General features: G+C 40.1%; 1 protein-coding gene across 22 annotated transcripts in view; it reads right to left on the reverse strand.

Moving 5' to 3' along the window:
* Positions 1 to 18,102, reverse strand: part of CTPS2 (CTP synthase 2) — a 144,485-nt gene that overhangs the window by 81,635 nt on the left and 44,748 nt on the right. For all 22 annotated transcript variants that reach the window (XR_012160268.2, XR_012160274.2, XR_013636201.1 and 19 more), the window contains 2 exons: positions 16,535 to 16,597; positions 15,586 to 15,629 (listed from right to left, as the gene is read on the reverse strand). Coding sequence is in view for 18 of the 22 variants with exons in the window: in XM_073355924.2 (XP_073212025.1) it covers positions 15,586 to 15,629; positions 16,535 to 16,597 (107 nt within the window). In the remaining 4 variants the exon portion in view is untranslated. The remainder of the gene's footprint in view (positions 1 to 15,585; positions 15,630 to 16,534; positions 16,598 to 18,102) is intronic.

An 18,102-nucleotide genomic window follows, 5' to 3' on the forward strand; every position in this document is an offset into this window, starting at 1 on the left:
GAAAACTCAAAATAAATAACTATTAAAAATTAGGTCTGTATTTTAAATATAGGCAGGTTCTTGGACTGTACTGTAACGGTTAGCCATCCACTCCTATATTACATTTCTTTTACATTCTTCTAGCCCAGAAGGTCAATGAATATGTTTTATGATAAAATGCTGTATGCTAAGTGTAGCCCATAACTAGCTTAGTTTTTTATTATATTCATCAGTAACAAAAGGAACCTACAGGCCTGTACCCTGTAAGACATTAGCTTAAGCAGGTTAGCATAAGTATAGCCAAGCACAGTAGACCTGTGACCCTTGGCATAGATGAATGACCTGACAGTTACCCTTAGGTTTTGGGGAACTAGGAATAGCTTGCTCAATAGCAGGAGTTGGAATATAACGATATCAGGCAACCGCAGGAATACTGAAGTGATACTGGACTTGGATATTTTAGGACAGAAATGTTGGCAGATGTCTAACCTCAAACTTGCTTGAGCCATAGGTGGCATATATGATAATTAATTAAATTGCATTAATAAGTTAACTTATAGGATATTTAAATGCACTCCAATATTATAAGGGTGAGGAAGTTAGATTTGGACTTGGAAAGCTCGGCATTAGAATGAATATTTGTGATAGTGTTCAGGCCTTGTAATAGGCCAAACCACCATGTGGATGAGGTTAGCTTTCCATCATTTGACCCTTTAGCTATATTCTTATCTGCCACCAATCTTGGGCATTGGGGAACCTGGACTATTGGACTCACTCAGCATGCCAGAGGCAGGGCTGGTCCTTTGTCTCTTACCACCGGTCCTCAAGGAAGGGTGTAAGTATATAAGTCTAAGAGCATATGCAAGGGAATGATACCACAGATATCCCCAATACTGTATTATTCCTGTCTGTGTATGTGGTTTGGAGCTTTTCTGTCTCTAGTACTGGTTTTAATAAAAATTACCAAGGCTTGGCTTTGCCCTCAGTGTGAGTGTCCTTGCCATAGATCCCGAGGCTCCCAACGAGATACTGAATGTATTGGTTTTAGTTCTCTGTAGTCTGATTCTGGGACAAGAACCCTCTTACACCCAGCTCACTAATCAGGATCAACAGGCAATCAATACAATTATTATTAACCCTTAAAAAGGATCAGGCAACATACATTTTGGAAACAACAAAGTTTTATGCATGTACAGAAAAGCCTCTCTCTGTAGAAGATTTCCCCAGGCTAACTCTGAAGCGGGTGTGGCAGAGCTTAAAAACTAAAACACAGTTTGTAGGGGGGAAATACCCACAGAAAGGCCTTCATGAAATCTCATCTAAATGCATGGATAGGGGTTTATGGTGTCCCTTCAGTTGTAAAATTGTTTTCATTAAGTCTTTTTTCTAAAGTATGCAAAACCTTTGATCATTGGAGCTATAGGATTAAAATTAGTGTACTGTTTTTAATGACAAAAGAAAAATTTCATAATCAGGGTGGAGTGAAAGCATACAGACTATAAAGGCTGTCCCAACCCCACAATTCTCACTCCTGCTGAATTCTGTTAGTTGTTCTGGGTTTCGTGAGTCAGGTAAGTACGATCTGAATTTATTACACGTTTAAAATCTCTTATATTAATTTGCCGTTTTCTTTTGGAAGTGGGTTGAACCCATCATATTGAAGAAAAAGCCCACTGTACCTGTGGGTTAACAGTTAAGGATAACATATTCACTGCTGAGATGTTAGTGGGAAGAGAATTATTGGCCCAATAGGAAAAAAAAATCAAACAAACCTGTATACCTAGTCGATAGTTTCAATATATTAGAGGAGATTTACATTTTCACCTGTTGATAACTGCTTGGTTAACATAATCATTTCCAATCCAAAAACTGCACTTATAATAAACAATTGTTGCTTATACTAACTACTTGCCCTCTTCATCCAAAACAGACACATGCTACCTGGAATGAAATCCATCACTGATTTTTTCCTTCTCTTTAAACATTCAAATGTCGGGTTTTGGTTTTGTTTTCACAGTTATTCTTCAAGAATATAAACAGAAATATGGAAAATTTACTTGATGGTAACCTTTTAAAATATTTCACCCAATATGCGTTGATGGAGGGTAGTACCAGCGCGCTGTCCATTGATGGACTGAAAAACCTGCTTCAAAATCAATTTGCACAATATCTGCAGGTAAGTGTAGCCCAAGCAGCATCAATTGTACTCTGTGGAATGGGTGGAAAAATGTAAATATAGGCCCTGATCCTGCAAGGCAGAGCCTTATGCCCCCATTGACTTTAATGATCATTGTCAAAGGGTCAGTATGTGAATCCACCACTCGCCTTAGTGAGCAGTTACTCACAATGGACAACTATGTGAGTACGGAGTTCACAACTTGGCACTATGAAAGAAATACTTTTAATGTATTTTATAAGGTGTTCTGAAGGCAAAGTTGCACCAACTGGATCATATAAAAGATTCCCCACAGTCTATATACTGTATCTAGGGTGACCAGACAGCAAGTGTGAAAAATCAGGACACGGGGTGGCGGTTATAGGCGCCTATATAAGAAAAAGGCCCAAAAATCGGGACTGATCCCTATAAAATCAGGACATCTGGTCATCCCAACTGTATCTTGATTAATCTCAGAGGATCTTTAGACTTTTAATACTAGGTAGACTTTGACTGGTAATTATTCAATTCTGAAAACAGAAGTATCAGAACTTAGGTGAGAAGTCTGAAGAAGCTGGTAAATAGTTGAAGATCCTGCTGTAATGGAAATGGAGATAATAATTCTCTGTGATTTCAAGAAAAGTGCAAAGGCAAAAAATCACCACCACCACTTGATCTGCAGAAATGTCCATATGACACCATTTGGGGGTTTCAAGAATGATCAGATTTTGGAAGATTAACTGGAGTTGGATTCTGACTTCAGTAGGACTCCAAACAGTTTCCTTTGCTGGAGTGGACATTTAGATGTTAAATGTGGGTGTGTTGAATCAATGTTGGTACATTTTGTCAAAGGCCTGAACTCAGTGGAAATTCCAGAATTTTGTAAATAACAAAAATCCACTTTATTCATTTTGCTACAATTTGTTGGATGGAGAAAAATCTGTTACATGATCCAGTATATGCAATTAAGCCTAGTGGAAAAACCATAAAGTATAAAAAAGTGCTTCCTTATCAAACAATTATCATAATTTATAGTCATAATTTAGTTAATTGGAAACAAACCTGTAAGTCTGCTCAGGTGCTTTCTTACTAAAACTTTTTTATATCAGTCATAGCTGGTTCAGCCTTGGAGGAAAATAAATCCAGATTTGACTGAACACTCACATTTCACCTGTCTTATCAATGATTTCTATTTGCAATTTGGATAGTAGATTTTTGTAGCATTTTCCCTTTTTGAAGAAATGTGCAACTTGTTTGACACTGAAATAGATATAAAGTATGACACAACAAAAAAAAGCAGCTTAAATCACAATCAAAATTAGGTTTATCCCGCTTTATAAATTTGACTTATTAACAAGAATGTTTTCAGAAAATTCACGGCACCAGAATGTCATGTGCACTTTCATAATACGGACTGGACTAAAAGCAGTTGATGCTCTTAGCTAGATTTTCCACATTTGAACAATTTTGCTAATACAATACAGAGTATTCTAAATACGGGGGGAACAGTCCTGTCTCAGGGCCTGATCCAAAGTCCAGTGAAGTCAATGGGATTCTTTCAACTGATGTAAGTGGGCTCTGGGTTAGACCCTGAGATAGCACTGTGTGGTAGATGTTGACTTTTAATGGTGGCCACTGTAGCTCAGTGAGTCTATGCTACTGCTCCTATCATTCTTTCCCCATCTTTGTTATATAGTCTGAACTCAATTTACCTACATCAGAATGAAAGCCTAGTCATAATGAAGCCTTGCTGTAGAGATTTGTTCAAGAACCTCTGGCGTGTTTGGTTGCACTGAGTCCACTGGCTCTTGCACATGGGGACATTTTGATTTCTTGATAGTCTGTGAGAATTTTAACTATTTCTTAGGAATGCTCTTCTATAGTGAACGGCAGATGATTGCTCACACTGTTCAGAGGACTGGTACATCATTGATAACAACTTTAGCAGACTGTGGACATTGCATTTCTTGGTTAGTCAATATAACAATCTCACACACACACACACGACATGTACTTACTGATAGATCCCATAGTAGTAGCAACACCTCCATAGTAACATTGATAGTTAGCCTACTTTATGGGCTATGTTTCTTATCAGGAAGGATCTGTGACCATTAATTTTTTTACTTAACTAGTTAAATTATTTTTCCATAAAAACAGGGTGCATTCTCTCTCGATAACATAATTAAATCGTTGGACAAAAATAATGATGGGAAAGTCAGCTTTGAAGAATTTGTGTCCATTATAAAACGTGTAACTGGCACAGGCCAGTAAGACAAAAGGAGGACCACTACCACTGGCAAAAGAAGAGAGAAAAAACTTGGCATTCATAAAAAGTATATATTATATATATGTATTTACAGATTTACTTATTGTGATAACATTATCAGCAGATAATAAAGATGTTCTTTATTGTAAAAGGATTGGTCTCCTTGTACTGTATTTCCTATATACTGGTTATCAACACACACTAAGCAGGTCCACTTCCCAGTTATTTTAGAATTAACATTTTTATTTCATGCTACAAAAACATGATGTGAGGAAATGGCCTTTATATAGCTCCAGCTTTATGTGGGGGTAGTACTTTGACACATGGTACAGTTTAAATCGGGGTGGGCAAACTTTTTGGCCCAAGGGCCACATCAGGGTTCCAAAACTGTATGGAGGGCTGGGTGTAGTGTACTAAATTGCTCCTCATAGGAATGTGCTACTTACGGTGTACTACTTACGGCTGCTGGTGCTCTGAGCGGCCTGGTAAGGGGGCGAGGAGTGGGGGGGTTGGATAAGGGGCAGGAGGTCCCGGCGGGCAGTAAGGGGACAGGGAGCAGGGGGTGGTTGGATAGATGTGGGAGTCCTGGAGAGCCTGTCAGGGGGTGGGGTGTGGATAGGGGTCAGGGCAGTCGGGGACAGGGAGGATTGGATAGGGGCTGGGGTTCTGGGGGATGGGGGGGGCTAGAGGCGGGGGGTCCCGGGAGGGGGCAGTCAGGGGACAAGGAGCAGGGGGGGTTGGATAGGTCTGAGGGGGCAGTCAGGGGGCGGGAAGTGGTGGATAGGGGGCAGGAGCCAGGCTGTTTTGGGAGGCACAGCCTTTCCTACCCAGGTGTAGTATATTAAATTGCTCCCCGTAGGAATGTGCTACTTACAGTGTACTACTTACGGCTGCCAGTCCTGGTGCTCTGAAAGTAGCACATTCCTACGGGGAGCAATTTAACCTGGTAGTGGCTCTCACAGCCGCGTGGCCCGGCAGGAACTCACAGCCGTGCCGCCCAGAGCGCTGATGGCACATGAGCTGAGGCTGTGCGGGAGGGGCTGCGGGCGAGCCTCCCTGGCAGGGAGCTCAAGGGCCAGGCAGGACGATCCTGCGGGCCAGACGTGGCCCGTGGGCCATAGCTTGCCCACCTCTAGTTTAAATTCATGGTTTTGGAAGGAATATATGGCCATATACATTAAGGTCGGTCTATCACTCCCAGCAAGGATTGTTCACTACAGTATATACTAGTCAATTCAATTTAAGTCAGGACACACATCTCAATATAGTCAAATATCTGAATTAGATATATTTAAGATTTGTATGTTAAATACAAACTTACCCATATTCTATTTACTATTTAAAAAAAATATTTTCCTCAATAACATGCACAAAATATACCTAACAAAAATAGCTGTACTTAGGTGAATCAAGTAAAAATCTGTAAGGAATATCATAACTGTATACATACAAAATTAATTATATAAAATCTAAGATCAAATATGGCCTGCATATTACAGTAGAACCTGAGAGTTACAAACACCTCAGGAACGGAGGCTGTTTGTAACTCTGAAATGTTCATAACTCTGAACAAAGCATTATGGTTGTTCTTTCAAAAGTTCACAACTGAACGTTGACTTAATACAGCTTTGAAACTTTACTGTGCAGAAGAAAAATGCTGCTTTTAATCATCTTAATTTAAATCACAGGGTTGGAAGGGACCTCAGGAGGTCATCTAGTCCAACCCCCTCCTCAAAGTAGGACCAAACCCCAATTTTTGCCCCAGATCCCTAAACAGCCCCCCCTCAAGGATTAAACTCACAACCCTGGGTTTAGCAGGCTAATGCTCAAACCACTGAGCTATCCCTCCCCACCCGAACAAAATGAGCACAGAAACAGTTTCTTTACCTTGTCAAATCTTTTTCTTTTAACTTTCCCTTTATTTTTTTAGTAGTTTACGTTCAACAAAGTACTATACAGTATTTGCATTTTTAATTTTTTTTTGGTCTCTGCTGCTGCCTGATTGCATACTTCCAGTTCCAAATGTGGTGTGTGGTTGACCAGTCAGTTCATAACTCTGGTGTTCGTAACTTTGAGGTTCTACTGTATCACAAATGTGTCTGTGACCTCTGCTCTGATGGCCTATGTTCTAACAGGATATATTCATTAAACCATTCTGACACTAAAGGTTTCAATTCCTTCTTTCACATATTCTTGCTATTGACAATATAATAATAAAATATCTTTGATATTCGTTTACTTTAACAACTTTAAGTTACAGTTAAGAACTAATTTAAAAAAAACATTATTAGGGTTAGAAAGTCAAGGACACAAAGTTAGGAAATGTCAGAATTAAAGTTGTTTATGCATCCTTCATTTGTCCTGCTTCTGCATATGCATTATGGTACAGCATTTAATTTCATGATTACGTTCTATTTATTTTCCACAGGACCCAGAAAAAAACATTTGATGATGAATTAGACGGATGGTCAGTACATTACAGTACATGGCTACAAGCAGAGCATCCACCATTCTCTCTGCTGGCATCATGTTCTGCCTTATGACAGACAGTACAAAGAAAAAATGTTCCAAAAATATACTTCACTGTTTACATTTTTAAAGTAACGTTTTGCTCCTTCTGGGAACCTTATAGCAAGCAACATTCACCGCAACTATGAGAGACAGGTCTGGATTGCAGTTGGGTGGGATGATGTTTGTATTATTGTGAAAATCCTTTCACCAATACAGCTAGCTGTTCCAATTCGAGAGCAGATCTCTTTGCTACAATGAAACTTCCAAACACCTGTTCTTTAAGGGAGATCTGACCCTTTACCCTTTAAGGGTCCAGTCCTGAAAGGTGCTAAGTATCTTCAACTCCCACTGAAGAAAGGGGATGTTGAAAGTGCTCAGCACTTCATAGGAAACACCAAACATGTTTCTGAATCAGGCCCTAAATTGGGAACAACTTACAGTACATGGCTACATAGCTGCAGAGAGTAGATGAGACATATTTCTATTGGTTCAGATCCTAATTCCTGTCAGTCTCATAGAGGGGACATCTTATATGCATTTTTTTTAATGGATTTGAGGTGGCCCTGAAAAATATTCAGAGTGGGAATACTCTAAAGGAAGGGAGATTTCACTCTTTCACAAAAGTGGTAAGACATTTTTCTGGTTTGGCTATCGTGACAAAGTTCCTCCTCTGCCTTGGTGGGTCCTGCGCTTATTGGTGGATTTGCTTCCTCAGAGGTTCACAGCAGCCCTCAGTTTGGCCACTTTCGTCGCTCAAATCTGCCGTTCACTCAGTTAGCCTCATCAATGGCCAGCATGGGGAAAGGAAGAAGAACAATCCCCGCAGTCTCTGCTGATCCACCTAGTGGATCAGGGAACAGGCCAGAGATCTTCCCCTCTGGTGGAACCCACAGTCCAGTTCAACTCCTCCGGTATCAAGTAGGGAGTTGGGGGGATGGAGGGATGGGGGGAACCCGGGCCCACCCTCTACTCCAGGTTCCAGCCCAGGGCCCTGTGGATTGCAGCTGTCTACAGTGGCTCCCGTAACAGCTGCATGACAGCTACAACTCCCTGGGCTACTTCCCCATGGCCCTCCTCCCAACACCTTCTTTATGCTCAACTCAGGACCTTCCTCCTGATGTCTGATAATGCTTATACTTCTCAGTCTTCCAGTAGTACGCCTTTTCACTCTCAGCTCCTCACACGCACCACAAACTGAAGTGAGCTCCTTTTTAAACTCAGGTGCCCTGATTAGCCTGCCTTAATTGAGTCTAGCAGCTTCTTGATTAGCTGCAGGTGTTCTAATCAGCCTGTCTGCCTTAATTGTTTCCAGAAAATTCCTGATTGTTCTGGAACCTTCCCTGTTACCTTACCCAGGGAATAGGGACCTACTTAACCTGGGGCTAATATATCTGCCTTCTATCACTCTCCTGTAGCCATCTGGCCCGACCCTGTCACACTATACATTAACAACTTCTGAAGTTTGCTTTTTTGTATTTGTTATAAATACAAAATAAAATTTATGCATAGAAATAACACTTAACCTCTTTCAATGAATAGGAATTTAGACACTGACTTCACGGGAGTGTAGGATTCAATCTCTTAATAAATATTTAGCATATTCATTCCTCTTTTCAACACAAGCCCAATTAGCCTTGCAACATCAGTCCTCTCCATTGTCCCCTACAGATTTAGTCATCTTTGGGAGGAGTATGATCAGGTCCACATCAGATGAAGTTATTTTTGCACATTAAAACATTTACAATTTTTTTTAGATTCTCTTTTTAATCCTTTCAGCACATAGCCTACATCAGAAAATTCCAGCATCATAGTAATTGCTATCGGTATTATTAGTTACCTTATTGAGAAGAAACTAATAAAACACAAGGAAATGAAATTAAAAATAAGGCATCCCTGTAAGAAGGAGGATAGACCACTAGCTTAGAACTTGGGAGACTTGGGTTCAAGTCCCTGCTCTACCACAGATGTCCTTTGTAACCTTGGGCAAGTCACTTAGCCTCTCTGTACCTCAGTTCCCCATCTGTAAAATAGGGATAAGAACACTTTCCTACCTCACAGGGGTGTTGAGAGGATAATATTAAAGATTGTGAGATAAAATAAGGTACCTAAAATAGACTACTGTGTACACTTCAGTCCTTAAGTAGCTAGTGTTTCTTGGAGAAAAATTATTTTTCAAATAGTCTATTTTTGGCCAAATATAAACTATTTTCATACACCTTGTTTTTACTCCAATTTTGGCTATGAGCCCAACCCTGCAAATACTTCTGTATGTGAGCAACTTTATGCATGCAAGTAATCACACTGAACTAAATGGGATTACTCATGTGTGTAAGCATTTGCAGGTCTGGGATCTATATTTCTTTTCTTTTTATCTCTGTTATACAATAGGAGAAATTTCTGACTTTGACTGTGTTGCTAACACCTCTTGTAAGTTATAGGAAAAGCAGGCAACGGGAAGTAAACATTAAATAGTGTTATAAAAGTGTCACTTCCTCCCAAAGCCCACTTCTAATCCAAGGCTCCGGGTTATGAAAAATGCTTACATTTTACTTATTCCAAAATGTCAGGAGCACTTCGTACCATATGTAATATCAGAAATATCATGGAAAATAAAGTTTTAAAAATAAAATCAGCATTTTCAAGGCTAGTACTGACAGAGCCATTTTTACAAAAGTTATATTAGAGGCATCAGCAGATAAAAGACTGAGACCACAACGCAAGAGCTCATCAGAAAAGATTACAACCTGATTTAATATTGTGGGGAAAGAGGGGGAATAAAAACAAAATGCCTTTGACCATTTGGATCAAATTCTGCCCTAACACGCTGTGTAAACACATTTACTGCAAAGGGCTGCAAGGAATGTACAAAGAAAACAGTGCAGAATTTATCCCTAAATGTATTATTTGCAGTATAAAATTATTCCACAGAATAATAATACAACTTGGAGCATTACTATTTCAAAGTGTTGAAAAAACATGAAGTACATTAATCCTCACAACAGCCAGGCAAGGTCAGTAGGTATTATCATTCCAATTTTACAGGTCAGAAAACAGAGGCAAAAAGATTAAAGGCCTTACCATAGAACACATGCAGCAAGTTATCAACACAGCTGGAATTAGATAGCATGAGTTTCTGGGCCTGACCAGCCATCATTCATCTAGCCGACATTCCCTTTGTGAAATCAAATCTATATTAAACAGAGCTGGGCCCAAGCTTCAGAATCTGGATATGGAATTCTAACATGCACGATATGATGGATACAGCACTGGGCTGGGAGTCAGACAAGCTGGGTTCTATGCCTGGTTCTGCAACTGACGGACTGGTTGACCTTGGGAAAGTCACTTCACCTCTCTGTGCTACTGCTTCCCCCATCTATAGATGAAACTTTCCATCTGTGCAATGTACTTGGAGTTCTACAGATTAAAAGAACTATTGATTATTATTTTGTGACATTCAGATAAAAGATTTTCGTTCAAGACTATTTCTAGAGCTAAAGCAAGGATGGATAAATGCATAAATGCTAATAACTGTAACAGGAAACTCAGACATGTCCACTTTAATTTAAATCCTCTAGACACATTTTATAATGGTTTTCACCATGTGGGAAGGAAAAATGGTAAAATTTTGTTTAAAACAAACTTTGTAGATAAACTTTATAATGTGCAAGTCACAAAAGAAACTCATAAACCAGTGTTTTGTATGCAGAAACTATCAAATAGTTTCTCAGCACTGAAATATCAACTGCACACTATGGTTCCAGTCCTCCAACACGTACAGACTGGCTTAACTCCTGCGTGTAGCCCCTCTGACTACCCATGAAGCTCAGCAGGAGTACTCATGTGCATAAAGTTTCTCCTGGGTGTGTCAGCAAGATCAATGCCAAGTAATGCTTTTGTAATCATACTGAACCATGGAACAAGATGAAATAGATGAATAATAGTTGAGCTGATATAGATCAACAACACGGTAGGAAACTCCCTTACAGCTTAAGTATGCCTTAGTTATTCTTCAAACAAGTCAAGTCACAACATTTACCTCTTCAACTTTAGAATGAGAAGCAAATATCTCAAAAAGAAAATCTTCACAGTGCTAAAAACTTTTGATCAAAACAGTTTCTGTGCATTCTATTACAGCAGTATCACTTGGGCCATTACAGTTCCAAGGACACAGTCAATTAATAGTGTTGCCAATTCTTGCGATTTTTATCATGATTCTTGTGATATTTTGCTGTTTTTCTTAGCTGCAGCTCCTTGAGTCAGGTGATTGTGTGAAAATCTTAGCTTTTATTTTTTGTTTTTATTTAAATAAGTTCCTAGCCTTCATGGTTGCAGAGAAAAGCTGTAAAACAGACTCTTACAAGCTCAAATCCAAGAAGACAAATAAAAAGAACCCCAAATTTATTAATTATTTTTAGAAATCTCATGAGTGTTAAGCCAATCTCGTGATTTCTGGGGTTCAGCTCATGATTTATGAACACTTGAGGTTGGCAATACTATGTGTAGTAAATTAAAAAGAGTTACAAGAAATTCTAAGTTCTACACCTTCCCCTGAGAATCCTTGCTTATTGGCATGGTTCAGCAATCACATGGTCCTATTTTTTTTTATTTAAAAACAAAACAAAACAAGCAAAACACAACTGTTACTGGACCAGTGTTTCTCCACTCCCATTCTCAAGGAGCAACTTCCAGAGGAGGAGTAGCCAACACAAGGAAGAGTAGTACAGTAAGTGCTCTACTTCTGATTCAAGCCTTACTGAGTTGCTGAGGGTGTTACCACGGGAATGACGTGGTGTTCCCTCATCAGCTCTCACGTTGCATGAAATCATCTCTATGGCCTCAATAATTCACAAACCTCACTAACCTGATACCCCTTAAATTATTTCTGTCCATTACTATAAACAATATCCAAATATTTTAATACAATACAGGCTCTGCTAAACTGAAGCCTTTAGGGCTACAGGTATTAATATGGTAAGATGCCCAGTTGAAACAACTGAAGGTTCTCTTTGCCTCACTCAGAGTTCAGCTGTGAAATATCAGCATTTCCGCTATACAGATTAAGATTCAGAAACAAGCTTTGCAGAGTAGCTGTTATGCACATCACACACAAACTGTTTAAACTCCATTCATTACATTAATCTTTTGTGACTTTCAGATTTTACATTTATTCCATTATTTTCTTCATATAAATTGTACTTGAATGTATGTCTTGCTTCTCCTTCAATACTATCAAAACGCTGCAGATCTCCCAATGATTCATGATATTTCTGTACAACAGCAATATGTTGTCATAGATATGAGCTTCAATTCACTTCTCAACACCTTTTCCCTTTTGTATGGGGTCAGAGGTGCCCACAAGTCTTTGCTATTCCTTCTGGTCCATTGCAGGGGTTCATAGGTCTTAGAGTTCCAGTCCTTTTCTCTTCAATCTTCTCTTGACAGTCTTTTCATCGTATCTTCTGTCTTCACATCCTTTCTTGCTATCCTTTTCCTCCCATGCTTTCTTTGCAAATCATTCTTCTCTCATTAGTATCACTTGTCCACCCACTTCAAATGTGCACTCTCCAGCCTATTTATTACTGGGAGTCCCACATTCATCTTTCCCCTAATTTCTTCCATGCACACACTGTCTTCCCTCCACTTGGCTGCCATTCTCAATATATTATGTGCTACTACCTGTATCTTAGAACCACAGAAAAACTTTTTTCTTCCATGTGCAAAAGACCCCACCATTTCTAAACCACAGAGCAGGCAGAGAAAAACACATGCAACATATACTTTTCCTGTCAGTTTGTTACTTAACTGAGGTCCTACAGTACTTCTATCTTTTTCACTGTCACTCACGCACAGTGGGCTCTTCTTTTCAATTCTCCAGATCTCTCTCTGATAGCACGAAGGGTATGTTTACACTCCAAAAAGACACCCGCAGTCGGCCTGTGCCAGCTGACTCGGGATAAGCGGCTGTTTAATTGTGGCGTAGACATTCGGGTTTGGGTTGCAGTCAGAGCTCTGGGATCCTCCCCTCTTGCGGGGTCCTAGACCCTGGGCTTGGGCTCGTCTGAACCACAATTAAACTGCCCCATAGCTCAAGCCCCGTGAGTCAGCTGGCACGGGCCAGGTGAATGTTTTTAACTGCAGTTTATACCTTCAGTGTACTTCCCAATGTGACTGGGCAAGGCCAGATGGCTATAGAAAAGTAGTGGGCGATAGATATATTAGCTCCAGGCTAAACAAATCCCTGGTACCAGGTTAAGTGAAATGGAAGCTGCTCCAGGTCAATTAAGACACCTGGGGCCAATTAAGAACTTTCCAGAAGGCAGGGAGAAGGCTAGGTTGATTGGGACACCTGAAGCCAATCAGGGGCTGGCTGAAAGTAGTTAAAAGCTGCCCAGTCAGTCAGGTGGGTGTGCATGTCAGGAGCTGTAGGAGGAAGTTGTGCTGTTGGAGAGACTGAGCAGTACACACCATATCAGGCACAAGGAAGGAGGCCCTGAGGTAAAGGTGAAGTGGAGCTTGAGGAAGTGGGTGCTGCTATGGGGGAAGTAGCCCAGGGAATTGTATACGTCATGTTTCTAAATGGTCAGCTACCATAGCTGATACTATTAGGGTCCCTGGGCTGGAGCCCAGAGTAGAGGGTGGGACCGGGCTTCCCCCCCCACCTTTGCCCCTTGATTAATCACTGAGACTGGGAGACAACAGAGACTGTGCAAGAAAGGATAACTTCTCTTCACCTCCCTTGCTGGCTTATGATGAAAATGGCTCAGCAGACTGTGACCCTTTTCTTGAGAGAAAGAAGGGTTACGTGGAGGGTTATAGTGAGCCTCTGAGGCTAGTGAAATCTGCCAGGAAACACGGGACCCACGGAGGCAAGGACAGAGCTTTGTCACACCAAGTACACAGATTCTTTCTTCTCCTTGAGTGTCTCTTCTGAAGCTTCAATCAACAGCTCTTTTTCCACCCTCTTCACTTGCAAAACTTCAGGTTTCTTCGTGTTTATCTTCAAACCATGGTCATCAACACAGATGTCCACTTGCTATTGTTCTAACATTTAGTACTATTATTGCACTTTAACACAGAAAATTGCTGTGAGAGTTGAAGTATGGATTTGAACAGGCTAAAAAATATTGTACTGTGGACTGATTGCTATTACACTGTAATAAACAGTAGTTCTCTGTAATAATTGATAAAAGAATACAGCATGTAAAGTAAAAGCCAGCAATGAGCTCATGCTGACAAGTTTAAATCTTGATTCAGATCCAGACCAAAATTAACTCAAAGCGTGGGACATTCAGACCTGGGGTATTGGTTCAGGTCCATCTTTAGTGAGGATTAAGGGATTTTCAAAGGATACAAATAATCCATAGCACTTCAATGGCATGTTACAAAGACCATCTACTTAACAATAAAGAAACATGGCAACATCAGGATAAGTAAAATGAGATTACTGACAAGAACATTTTGAGGGGGCTAAATGTCACCTGCAACAAGGTTTAGTAGGTGAGACCCGGAAAGGGAATAAACTGTAACGGCATGATAGGAAGAAATTCTGCTGATGCCCCCTTCCCAAGGACATGCATTCAGTGCATCCTAAGATCAGTCTTCCCTGTAGCCCGGCCCTTCTGCATCTAAACTTCCTGCCCACCAAACAGGCTTAAGATAACCTTGATAATGTTCAGGGTTTCAAGAGTACATTGATTTATGGAATTCATCAGGGGTCAATTTTTCTTAGATGCAAAAGAAGCATGCAGTCTGTAAGCATGCAGTCTTTTGAAGACTAAGCAAAAAATCCATTTTTACATTTCAGATTACAACCTAACACTTCTGGAGCAAGCTGACACTGGAGCAGCAGTTTAACATTTAGCAGTCTGTTAATTCAATATATATCTAAAACATTTCTCTTGTCTTATCTTTTTCATATTCTAGAAATCTCCATTTTTCAGATAGTCTGTGAGCTTTCCTGTTATGAGAATATTACATCCTCTCCTCAACTATGAGATATTATCAGGGGGCTCCCTTCCAAGATTTTGCCAGAGCACACATGGATGATGTGAGTGCAACTTTATATTACTGAGTCAAGAGGACTTTCTATCTGGAAGATCCAAAATCACTATGATTGGAACCATTTGTACTTTCACTTTTATTAAATCCACTATGATGTTTTTAAGTGCTTGACCAATTTTCCTCTGCTTTGGGACAGTCCCATCAAACATACAGCATAGAAAACTGTCCTAAAGAAGGACTTTCTCTTTGTGACACTAGAACAAATTTGGAAAAAAAAAACCTATCACATAAAAAAAAATTATACCAGTCCTTTTCTTTATTTTCCCTGCAATTTTATTGCAAAAATTTGTGTTTTGATAAGAGATCTTTCCTTCCTTATAGCTTCTTGTTATGTTTTACTCTATGGTAACCTCGTTACAATCCTTATCCTCTGCTTATATCAATCTGTGGCCATGCAAATTACTCTGATATAAAAATCAACATTATATCTTCATTACTCTTACATCTTCATTATAGTGCTGAGTTCCCATTTAAACAATAAATATACTGAATATGGACAGCAGACATCTCTTCATGTCACAACACATGAAAAAGATACATAGCCTTTCATCTAACCAAGGCAAAAAAGGGGTATTAAGAAAACACACAGAAGAAACAAATCAGTACTTACAACAGGGTATTTTGTGTTTGGGTCAAATTCTGTAGAATTTGCATCTGGAACACAAAAAATTCAGAATAACCACCATACATTTTCATCATCCTAGATCATCATCTTTGTTGGCTTGTAGGACTATATTGTGCCCTTAGGCACAGCCTCGTAAAGGTGTGTGTGTAAGGTACAACACCCCAGCAGCAGCATCAGGAAGCACAATGCCTCCGGGTAAGTCGAAACGTCAAGAAGGGGGTGTGATTCCCAACTCAAGGAAACATCTGTGCTAGCTCTGATTGAGCTAGCACATTAAGAATAGTGTAGCTGCGGCAGCATGAGCAGTGGGACAGGGTAGTGTCTGCACCAGTGTCTCAGACAGGTATGTAGTCAGTGTGGCTAGCCCCTCTTCCTGCTCATACTTTTGCAACTACACTCTGTTTTCAGTGTGCCAGTGAGATCAGAGCTAGAGTGGGTACATCTTCACGAGCTGGGAATTACACCTCTAGCTTGAAGTGCAGACATACTCACAGAGACTCACCAGAGTCTCACTTCCTCCCCTACTACCGACTTGTTCCTGAGGGCAACAATTTACTGCTGGCCTAAACCAGCACTAAATTACTACCCACCCTGCACTTATTTGGCTACTCTGCTCAATAAGTAGTGGGATGGAGCCAACGTTCCTCCCATTCCCCACCACTACCTACCCACTTGCTTGAGGGACAGACTATAGAGGTGAGCTGCCCAGTGTATTCCTATGCTCCTGAAACCAAGATCTGAGTAGCCTGCACAGGGGTAGAAAGAGAGTTCTTACTCCCTTTCATAGGCATATAATCCAATTCACAATCTAGCTCTTCGAATTTTTTCACATTGATCTAAACACATAATACTATGATCTGAATAATATAAAGTTCATATAAAGAATAAGCTTTCTTCTAAGTGAACCAAATCCATACTAGGATACTGAACTTACCTTTCCAGTTTAAACAGTTTCTTGCAAACTCCACCGCTGCCAGCTGCATCCCCAAGCAAACTCCTGCAAAGAAGAGAAGAGAACCGAGTTTCACACAATAGAAAGTAGAATTTGGAAAGTAGTCTCAAGTCAGCTATCAGAATACCCACAGTTTTGATTTCTGGCTACCCAGTTTGTATGTACAAACCCATACATTCTGGAAATCCTGAAGACTGGTTGACTAATTGTAGGCAAGAAACGTAAAGGTCACTCTAGACTATTCAGAATAACAACGTCCTTAGAGTCCTACTAAATAATCTTTTTTCATTTTAAATGTTATGTGCCTAGTAGGGATAGGCTACAGCTGAAAGTTTGGGTATGTTCAGACCCAAAACTTTGTCAAAGAATTCATCATGCATCTTAGATTGTAAGCAACTCAAAGCAAGGACCATATCTTCTTAAGTGTCTGCATAGCACCTGGCCAAGATCCTAATTGGACACTACTATAATAGAAAAGTGTAATTAAAAGGAGTAAGCAATACAGAAATGATCAGACATAACAAACATGTTGAAAGGGATATTTTCTTCAGATATATTGAGCTAAAATTATAATGTTGTGGATTTGTTACTCTGAAAAAGACTGATACTCCAAATCAAATGTAAAATCTTTGAACTAACTAAAGTGATTCTAAGGTCTTTGAGGCAGGGACTGTCTTTTTGTTCTGTGTTTATACAGCACCTAGCACAATGGGGTCCTGGTCCATGACTGGGGCTCTTATGTGATATCACAAAACAAAAACAAATAACAGAGTCAGCATCCCTCACATAGAACTTGAATGCTGACTCGAGTCAGAAACCACTTACATTTTAATAGGTTTCAGAGTAGCAGCCATGTTAGCCTGTATCCACAAAAAGAAAAGGAGTACTTGTGGCACCTTAGAGACTAACCAATTTATTTGAGCATAAGCTTTCGTGAGCTACAGCTCACTTCATCAGATGCATGCAGTGGAAAATACAGTGGGGAGATTTATATACACAGAGAACATGAAACAATGGCTGTTACCATACGCACGGTAACAAGAGTGATCAGGTAAGGTGAGCTATTACCAGCAGGAGAGCGGGGTGGGGGGGGGACCCTTTTGTAGTGATAATCAAGGTGGGCCATTTCCAGCAGTTGACAAGAACGTCTGAGGAACAGTGGGGGGGAGTGAAGGAGGGAATAAACATGGGGAAATAGTTCTACTTTGTGTAATGACACATCCACTCCCAGTCTTTATTCAAGCCCAAGTTAATTGTGTCCAGTTTGCAAATTAATTCCAATTCAGCAGTCTCTCGTTGGAGTCTGTTTCTGAAGTTTTTTTGTTGAAGAATTGCCACTTTTAGGTCTGTAATCGAGTGACCAAAGAGACTGAAGTGTTCTCCGACTGGTTTTTGAATGTTATAATTCTTGACGTCTGATTTGTGTCCGTTTATTCTTTTACATAGAAACTATCCAGTTTGACCAATGTACATGGCAGAGGGGCACTGCTGGCACATGATGGCATATATCACATTGGTAGATGTGCAGGTGAATGAGCCTCTGATAGTGT

Source organism: Lepidochelys kempii, chromosome 1 (assembly GCF_965140285.1).
Source record: "Lepidochelys kempii isolate rLepKem1 chromosome 1, rLepKem1.hap1, whole genome shotgun sequence".
Lineage (NCBI taxonomy): Eukaryota > Metazoa > Chordata > Testudines > Cheloniidae > Lepidochelys > Lepidochelys kempii.